The sequence below is a fragment of the Rhamphochromis sp. 'chilingali' genome (genome assembly GCF_963969265.1).
Source record: "Rhamphochromis sp. 'chilingali' genome assembly, chromosome: 9".
Classification (NCBI taxonomy): domain Eukaryota; kingdom Metazoa; phylum Chordata; class Actinopteri; order Cichliformes; family Cichlidae; genus Rhamphochromis; species Rhamphochromis sp. 'chilingali'.
Genome location: NC_137936.1, coordinates 12,117,150 through 12,127,169, shown reverse-complemented (window position 1 = coordinate 12,127,169; position 10,020 = coordinate 12,117,150). Strand labels below are relative to the sequence as shown.

General features: G+C 41.0%; 1 protein-coding gene across 1 annotated transcript; it reads right to left on the bottom strand.

Moving 5' to 3' along the window:
• Nucleotides 1–294: 294 nt before the first annotated feature.
• On the bottom strand, nucleotides 295–9,420 carry LOC308402222 (solute carrier family 2, facilitated glucose transporter member 9-like; the record flags this gene model as incomplete). The annotated part of the gene is made up of 12 exons (XM_080890910.1): nucleotides 295–552; nucleotides 652–779; nucleotides 922–997; nucleotides 2,421–2,522; nucleotides 2,661–2,771; nucleotides 3,058–3,245; nucleotides 3,446–3,594; nucleotides 3,716–3,845; nucleotides 3,928–4,052; nucleotides 4,128–4,288; nucleotides 4,377–4,543; nucleotides 9,306–9,420. The coding sequence occupies 12 exons, from the start codon at nucleotides 9,418–9,420 to the stop codon at nucleotides 367–369; spliced, it is 1,638 nt and encodes a 545-aa protein (XP_080747036.1). The 3' UTR covers nucleotides 295–366.
• Between the last annotated feature and the right edge of the window lie 600 nt (nucleotides 9,421–10,020).

Below are 10,020 nucleotides of genomic sequence, written 5' to 3'. Positions count from 1 at the left end.
GTAAAGTAACGGGATTACTTTTTTTGGGAAAGTAATCCGTAATTAGTTACTGATTACTTTTTTCAAGTAACTTGACCAACACTGGTTGTTGTTAGTTGTAAAGAAACGTGGGCCAAGAAAAAACTTCGTACAGGATCTGATTGCACAACAGTCACCATTTATGGACAAACAGAAAATAGCAGAAGCAACTAAAAAGCAAAAACTGAAGTTGGAAGATTCCAAATTTTGGGAATTGTAACATTGTTTAATGTCATTGTGAGTCATTTATTTGCAAAGCATGTTTTTTTCCACAGTCATTCAATCTTGTCCTGAAAGAAAAATTGTTTTTTTCCTCATGTTTTTTGCTGTAGCTATACGTGGTCCTCATCACAACCTGGTCTCTGTTCTCGTTTCTTCTGCAAAGGATTTCCCACAGACAGTGATGGCTTTAAACTCCTCTGAGATCTCCAGCAGGGTCTTGCCTTTAGTCTCAGGCAAAAGGAAGAAGGTATAAAGACTACCCAGCATGCAGGCAGAGGCAAACAGCACAAATAAGTACGAGCTGAGAGCATCCTGGGAAAGAAACGTCATTCATGATTTCAGCACAACATATAGATCCCTGTGGGTGTTATAGTGTAATGCGCTGCTTATTTTCAGTTTGGTCGTACGTACAATGAGGAATGGAAAGACCAGGCCCATCACTGCAAACATAAACCACCCCTGCAGCCCTGTGAGGACGAGTGATGCCATTCGATTAGACTGAATGAAGAGCTCACTGTTGAGCGTTGGTGTGGCTCCTCCTGTGAGAATCAGAGAAAGAACAGGGAATTGACCTTGTTATCTTTGCATATAGACACGTTTTCCATAACTGCTACAGGTGTGATGTACTGGATACTAAAAACGTTACGCTACATACAGTATGTATAAGTGCTTTATGCTTACCAGGTCCTCCACAAAAGAACATGATGAAGACAACCATCAAACTCACAGTAATGTATGGAACCCAGTAGCTGGAATCCTGTGTGAAAGACAGTTTTAAATGCATATATTTGATTTTGCATCAGATTAATTTCTATATTTCTGCCTTTTATCATCACAGCAGTGATAGCTTATACACATTTTCCCCTTTATGAAACAGGTCATCTTCAGTCATATTGCCAATATTGTTACTAGTGTACTTTCCAGTGAAGGCTACACAGACAGTTGTTGTCCCAACCGTCACAGACATGTACACCTCCAGATGCAGGAAGAGGCCTACCTGTATCATGAAGGACCCCACTCACCAAGCACACACACTCTTTGTCCTGCTCCCCTCAGGCAGGAGGCTGAGGAGCATTAAATGCAAAATACTAGACAGAAACAGCTTCATTCCAGAAGCTGTGAGACTTCTCAATGCATAAATGGACAAGAACTGTTATACTACTGATACTTTACTGACACCATCACTTTATTAATGCTGGTCATCATGCCCTCTTGCTGCTAAAACGTTTATACCTATATTTCTATATTTATACTCCATACTGGTACTCAGGTTGTTGCACTCTACTTATATTGTATTATTTCATTACTTGCTATTTGTTAGTTTCTTCGTTATTCTGTTTCTTTTCCCTTCTATGGATAACCGGGACCGTGTGTACGTAATTTCATTCCACCTCATGTAAACGTGTTGCAAATGAAAAGAAAACTTCCTTGATCCTTGATCTTGACGAGTAGAAACGGTGTCATCTGTGATTTTCCAGTCTTTAGGTTTTGTTTAGGTGCCTCTCCTGTGTTCCGTGTTATGCCCACTCTGTGCCTTCCTGTGCCAACGTTTCAGGTCTCTGTGTTCATGTATTTCCTGTTTTACTTTGAAAGTCCGTGTTTTATGTCAGTGTATTCTGTTTTGCTTCCTCCCTGTCTCATCACTTCTAATTAGGTTCAGCTGTATCTCCCTCCTATTCAATTTAATTCAATTCAATTTTTTTTATATTGCACCAAATTACAACAACAGTCAACTCAAGGAACATCCTGTTTGCATTTCCATCGTTACCTTGTGTGTATTTATTGTGTGTGCTTCCCTTTGTCCCTTGTTGGTCCGTCTGCTTGTTTTCTTCCATGTTGCTTCTGTATTTCTTCCGTCAGCTTTACCCGCGTTTCCTGGTCTCTCTTTTCTGGCCTGTGGTTTCCACCCTCAGGTTATATGTTTATGCATAGTTTTTCCCAGTTTAGGTTTTGCTTAGTTTTCTCTGTTCCACCTGTTTGTAGTTTTTGTTCAGCTGTCCATAAAGGCTCGTTTTTTGTTATCATCCACCCTCGTCTCCGTTTGCCTGCACTTGGGTCCTCAGTCTCTTCACACACCTGACATTTGTTGTCTTTAACAAATCAACTGTTTTTGTTTTGCTTTCTTTACATTGCTTTTACTTTTATTAATATTATGTTGCCCACCACTGGTAATGGTTTACCTTCAGGTTGAGTGTGACAGTGACAAAAATCCAGCAAGCAGACATGACACCGTAACCGCCGAACAGCAATGGTCTTCTCCCTGTGAGGTCAATGAGAAGACCCTGAAATTGAGGAAGGGAGAAAATAATGACAGACTTGTCACAAGAAGATTGTCTCTAATAGTAGAAATGAAAGGATGTATACACTTAAAATGCTCATTTACACAGATGAGCTCAGGCACAGACTGAGTGTTTGCTTACACAGGTGAGCGAGGTGAGAATTTCAGCCACTCCAAGACCGAGAGTGATATAGCGGATCTTCTTCTTTGGTATACCTGCCTCCAGGAAGATGTCATAAGTAAAGGTACTAATCTGGGAAGAAAAGAGGCACTATTAGGCTATAAACAGTCAGCATGAAATCTGATTTATATTTTAGTCTATTCTGTTGATAGAAACTTGATATGGAAGGAACAATGAAGTCTCATATATACAGATATCAATAGATATATTGATCTGTAGTTATACAGATATGTCATGTATGCATGTGCGTGAACCTCCAAAAGTCACAAAATTGTTGTAATGTATCATTTTGCAATTTAGCAATCCTATATCATATATCATATGGTATTATACTAATACTATATGGTATTGTTCATACTGTAGAAATGCCCGACAGCTGGTTGCAACAGTAGATGATGGAGATGGTGATGACCTGCCATCGGACAGTCCTGTCTCTCAGCAGCTGCAGAAGGCTCACTGGTGGGGCTGCTTCAATGGCTGCCTGCTCAGTCAACATCTCATCCATTTCTTGTTGGTAGTCACCTTGGCCCCATAGACTCTGGAGAGCTGAAACCAGAAAATCCCAAATCACGGAGGGGATAAGAACTGAAAAATGTGCAACTTTGCTCAAATACAAAACACGCAGGGACTGATTGACTTGTAATTTCACAAGACTATCATTTATCTTTAACTAGTATGTGTTTGTAGAACATTTTCATAAACATCTGGGGTCGTGTTTGATACATAAACTGCGCAAAGCTACTAACCTTTTTTGCATGCCTTATCATCACCTTTCTCTATGAGTAAATATCTTGGCGTCTCAGGAAAAAAAGGCAACATCACAATCTGAACAAAGGAGAAAAGTGCAGCGACACTAAGGAGAATGTCCCACGTGTCCTCGCGGCCAAGGATCTCGCTGAAAAATCAAAATGAAATGTTGTGTTTAATTTGTAATCTATTGTCATAATATGCTGCAGTAGCTTTTGACAATGGGTTAAAGCCCATTTTTCTTTTTCATATCAACTTCAGGTGCTTACCTTAACCCAAACGTCTGCCCAGACACTTTCCCGAGTGACAAAAAAGTGGCTGAGGTCAGAGTCACTATCCCTCTTATCTTTCTGGGTGAAATCTCCCCAAGATATATTAAGTGAGTGTTCATTCCCAAGCCTGCAGGTCACATAAAGCAAGCATGGTGAGTATAGGTGGTGAAAACATATTAATAAGGAGTCTGTAGAATATGGCAACTTACCTGCTGAGTAACCAAACAGAAATCTTGCCACAATGATCATTTCGAAAGAGTTGACATTTTTACTTGTCAGCATGAATCCTGCTGCAAGAACAGCAATGAAGCTGTTGCAGATCATTGCCTTTTTTCTGAAGAAGGAAAGCTCATGACTTCAGGTCTCCGTAGGCTATACAGCTTGGTACAACATCTGTCTTCATACTCACCTTCCCAGCAAGTCTGAGATAAATTTGACACTGATGGCACCGAAGAGTCCCCCGACAGCAAACATGGAAACAATAAGAGACCAGATCATTGTGACCGTCTGCGGATGTGGAGGCTCTCCGTATCTGTCATACCAGCTGCTGTTGATGAAGCGCTGGATGTACTGTGGAGATAGATCTAAACTGTTATTAAATGTGATCCAGATAATCGAGACAGAATGGAGAAGAAATGATAAAGGCGACGTGTCTCACCGGCGAAGGAGAACTCAGTCCAGTGATATGGAAGCCGACCTGAAAGCTTCCTCCTAATCCCAAAACAAGGATGAGGAATAGAGCGTTGCCATGGGTCTGAAGTAAAGGAGAGAAATCCGATGAATCACTTTTATAAATGTGTTTACTATCACCTGTAAAGATGCTGCCTATATTTTTAAAGTCACAGTCAAACTTTTGGAGAATGGGTATTAACAAAGATTTCAAACATGTTTAAATGAGTGAGAAAATCTAGATTTTAAAATTGGATTTACTGATTTTTTTTAAACACAAGTTGTGAATAAAACAAAGATTAGATTAGACTTAAGTTTACCCTGTCTGATTCATAAACTGTAACGGTTTCATTTCTAGCTGTGTCTGAAAGTTCACAGAAAAACAATAATAATCACCTTTTTTGAATCTTTTCATGATCACACTTCAGTCATAGATTGTAATCATGTAAATTTGAGCTCAGTGTCATGTTAGCTGTACCAGCGAAATGGTTTAATAACTGAGAGAGTAGTGTGACTCAGCTGAAACTGTGGTTTAGATAACTCCCCTGAGTTCAGGAAATAAAAAAAATTGTAAAAAATAAATAAATACAATTTAAAAAGAAAATTATCCGCATTACGCATAAAATTAGACATGTGCAATGTGACAGATTTGTCACGAAACATTTTAACAGAAACGTAAATTTTTTTATACATTTATATATAAATATTATATTTAAAATCCACATGTACATATTTACAATACATGTATTAACTTTTATGGCGCAAATATAGGAAAAATCTTACCAGCTGCTGAAACAAAGTTTCCATTCTCTTGATACACGGACCTTAACAGCACATATGTCCTAACAGTGGGGACACAGTTCAGTGTTTCACCCTGCTTATTATTAACTTTTCAGAAATAAAGTAACTTGGTGTCATCACACCACCCTGACAATCACTGGATCATTTCTAACTTGCAGCTATTTCAGACTGAAAACAATATAAACTAAATGAGTTCACAGTCACACGCAAGCTAATGTATAGATTTAACCATAATGTCAAATAAGGACATTATCAGTACATTTTGTGCACAACACTGGTGCTGCATATGTTTTTATAAGTGATTCGTCCTTGTGGTAGGACTCGACTTAAGCGGTCAAAGAAGTGCAGGAGACTGATGCTGCCCAGTGTAGCAAGTGATTTATTCACCATTTTGTGGCCCAAACAATATTTACAAAAAAACAAATAAGAAACTCAACTCTATAATCAACTCAGTTCAAATAAACATAACTGAACTTAAATCAACAGAAATTAAGGTCAAACTACACACAGCTACACTGACCTGAACCTTTCTCCTCTGAAACACTTCAGAGTTCTTCTGCTTAAATAGTCCACTTAACCAAACAATTTCTCCTCTGGACTATTCCATTCAGTAGGTAGGTAAGATGAACATGATTATATTCAAACCTCTACTACTCCTCTTTACTGGCAACATAAACTCTGGTGTAATCAATACATATTACAACAATAAATCTATCTCTTCATAAACCCTCTAAAATCAACTTTATTAAATTATAAGAGTTCTTCCCCTTCTGCACTTGGTCTCTTCCTGTGACCTCAAATGAACCCAGAAGGTATAAAGCAGGAAGTAAAACTACATTTCCTCCTTTTGTTTCTGCAAGACAGGTAGGTAAGGTAAGTTCTAAACAATACAAATTAACAGTTGAAATAAAGAACATGTTAACTTAACAAACTTGTATGAATTGATTTAAACCAAGATGTTATATTATATAATCTGTAAAAGTGCAAAACATAAACAAACCCGGGATAGTAGATGTTTGCCTATCCGGTTGTTCAGTCTGACATCACTAGCCGTGTCTGGGTCTAAACTCCGCTGCAGGTCCATATATCAAACGATCACTGTGGCATTACTGAGAGTTGAAAAACTGTCTAAAGTCTTTCATCTTTAATAAAATGATCAGCGTTCTGTTCTACCAGGTGTAACAATTGAGTTTAACATCCAGGCATCCATGAAAACGGAATTTATGACATTTAACGGAGTTAGAAGTTAGCAGGGAGTTAGCTCGCTAGCTTCTATCTAAATACAATATAGCATGTCCTGACTGCGGGGTTTTGGAAACAAATTAAAACGTACAGCTCTGTTATCACTTCCAGCATAAATGAAGACAGAAAACTAAACAGCAGTGACGTTTGTAGGGTTACTGAAGTTGGGCTAGCTGGTATATAATGATGTGCTACGTGACTGCTAGCGACACAGCTATGTTAGCATAATATAAACAAGCTAACTTTTTTTCCCACTCGATAAAAGTTAACGTGAGTGTTGTTGGTGGTCAGAAACAAATGTAATCGCATGGCAGGATGCTGTAAAAGGACCAAACTTCAGCCAGGAGAACAACTGAGATAATCCATCCACAATACGAGGTTAGTCATTCATATACTGCTGCATGGGCTGGGCTGTAGTTAGATCCTAAGGTTTTAAAAACTGAGCTTAAATAAATGATTAGCAGTAATAAAAGCAGAGGGAGGTCAACAGTGATCACTGACTGTTTTAGGAGCTTTTTGAGATCAAATAGAAGAAAATACATAACATTAAACATGTTAACAACACAAAAGCCATATTAAACGCAGACAACTTTAGACCCGGAAGTAGGATTCGTCGCGTCATCACTGAACAACCGGATTGCAGATTACATGTGAAATATGGTTAACTCAAAGCAAGAATGTTAACTAAGAATGTAGACAAATGGTCTTCTCACCCACTTTGTCACAGTCCTATTGCCAGTAGCTTGATTTGTTTTTCTCTCTGTTCCTGTTTCTTCTTATTCTTCTTATTTAAATCACGTGGAAAGATAAACTCTATTATTATCAGACCAGCAGAGTTTAGACGTAGACTAAGAACTGTGGCTGTCTATGAACATTTGAAAAAGGAATACACTCAATAAATTAAAGCAAACACTGCTAGCTATGATTTGCACTGGAAAAACTGTTGAATCTTCATCCTATAGAAGAAGAAACTACTTTTTTTTTTTTTTTTTTTTTTTTTTGCCTGTCCCGTTTGGCTCTTTTGCCATCAGAATTGTTGTCTAAAGGCAAACAAAGATGCACAACGGATTTACTTTACCAAATTGACCATCCCAGCCTTGCCGTAATGGTCCATTTGATTCACCTTTTATTGTTTATTTTATTTTCACTTACTGAATACGGGACAGACTTGACTGGGGGAAAGAAGGGGAGAAAGAAAGAGGGAAAGAGAAACAGCTGAGAAGAGGGACGGGGGAGAAGGGCAAAAAACATAAACCAACAGAATGGGTAGAGAAAAAAAAATGCATATATCAATCACCTGCTGAGAAAGAAAAAAAGAAAACAAGCAGAAGAGAACAAGAGTAATAGAATAAACAACATCACAATGATATATGGGAATATGACAGTAAATACTAAATATTAAACATTATTGCGCAGCACATAAGATCAACAGAACACAGTGTGCTTTGAGGTAGGAGCCAAAAAGGGTGTAGTTTGTGGGTGTGATCACCCGTGTGTACACCTGTAAGCATGGACGCGCTTGTTTTTTTTGTTTTTTTTTAAAGGTTCCTTCATGTAATAATCTGCTAGAGGGTGTGGGGGGGGCCCACAGCCCCGTCCTCCAGGGCATGAAGCAGGTGTGGAGGAGATCAAAACTCCAGACATCCAGAGGCCCCCAGAATACAAGAGACCAAGGAAGACCAACAGAGGGGCAGCTGCGCCACTGTCCCAGAAAGAGCTGAGCTGTCCCAGATGAGGGTTCACTCAGCAGCCGCGGAGCAGAAGCCAGGGGGAGTTGCAGTGACGCGCCCGTGAGCTCCGCCGGCAGCCAGCCGTGCCTGAGTGACCGAGCCCCAGGCCGAGAGGCCGGGGGCACCCCACCTCCGAAGTGGCCCGAGCGAGCCCCAGGCTCCAGGCCCCGATAAGCGGCCGCCAAGGAGTGAGCCGGTGTGTACCTGGACGCCCATCCCCGGACACAAAGAACCACCAACGCACCGATGTCTGAGGGAGTCCGCCACTGGCAGGGGAAGTGGTGGTAGGGGGAGATAGGCCTCCAAACCTTGGAGGGCCTGAGATGTCCCCAGAGAGGTGGCGCCTGACACCCAACCTGACATATAGACACAGACATACAGGCACACACAGATACAAACATTCATTCCCACCCTCATGCTCTCATATGCACTTACTCCACACTCAACCAACGTGGAGACAGACATAAAGAGACGCTGTACACACGATCACACTCCCCAAGCGTACTCTACGAACCGGGTCTAGGTACCCTTGCCCCTGGAGGGGGGAACTGCACCCAGACCCAGGTGGTGTTACACTTTTCCCTGCAGTGGGGGGAGGCAGACCGCCCCGACTCTGCAGCAGCAGGAAGGCCCCACACTCCAGACCGCAGTCGGACGGCCAACTAAGAAGAAACTTCTTGTAATAATAACAGGCCACCATGGCAGGTAGCGTTGCGTAATTTTGACACAATCCCAAAGAGATCCGTATATCCTCCTAGAATCAATGCTGGGAGCTTTTACTTGTTAGTTACATGTGTACACCACTACACTATGGAGCAAATGTTGAATCTCCAGCTTATACTTAAGCAGTTTGTATTTTTCATTTTAAAATCTACAGTTTTGTGTCAACTAACAAGCAGATTTGTCATCTGCATTTACATTTTAAAAAATCCAGGTAGCCAAAATGTGCAAAATATTCTTTAAGGCAGGCTGACATTGTGACCGACATGTTGGTTTTCTATTAGTTTGCAGTGTCTCACACTTTCATAGTCAGACTCAGCCACTCAATCTATTATGCCTGATTTCAAAGCACCAATATGGCTACTTCATGATGTCCATCCTTTGTATGGTCTACAGCTGGCATAAGAATACTTCAGTGACATTACCTGTCACAATAGTTGCATGGTGGTGGCTGTAGCTCAGGTGGTAGAGCGGTCGCCTGCTAATCTGAAGCTTGGTGGTGCGATCCCTCCAGTCTGCATGCCAAATATCCTTGAGCATGATAGCTACCCCAAGCTGGGGCCTGTTCTTCGTACGTCGCTTACTACATCCAAGATCAAATGACACATCCAAGACCAAACCATCGCGCTAACCGTGAGCTCGCTAATCCGGTTCCCCGAACACGCCTGCTGTTGACGATTAGTACAGCTGGACGCAGTAATGTGACATCACTGGGTGTCGTAAAAGGGGCTATGCATCGATAGTAGAAACATTGATCGGCAACCCGCTGATTGGTCGGCGAAAATGTCGAAGGGGCGTGCTCGGTATTTTCCGGCAGCAGAGCAAGAACTCATGAGTGAGGGATTTCAGGAGTTTCAGAGTTTAATTAAAACGCAAGAGAACACTGCAAAGGCTGCAGAAGCAAGGAGAGAGGGCTGGCAGAAAGTTGCTGACAAATCAAACTCGTAGGTAATTTAATAATAATACTAATAATAATGGATTGGGTTCATATAGCGCTTTCCAAGGCACCCAAAGCGCTTTACGATACCACTATTCATTCACTCCCACATTCACACACTGGTGGAGGCAGCTACGGTTGTAGCCAGGCTGCCATATCGCGCCATCGGCCCCTCTGGCCAACTCCAGTAGGCGGTAGGGTAG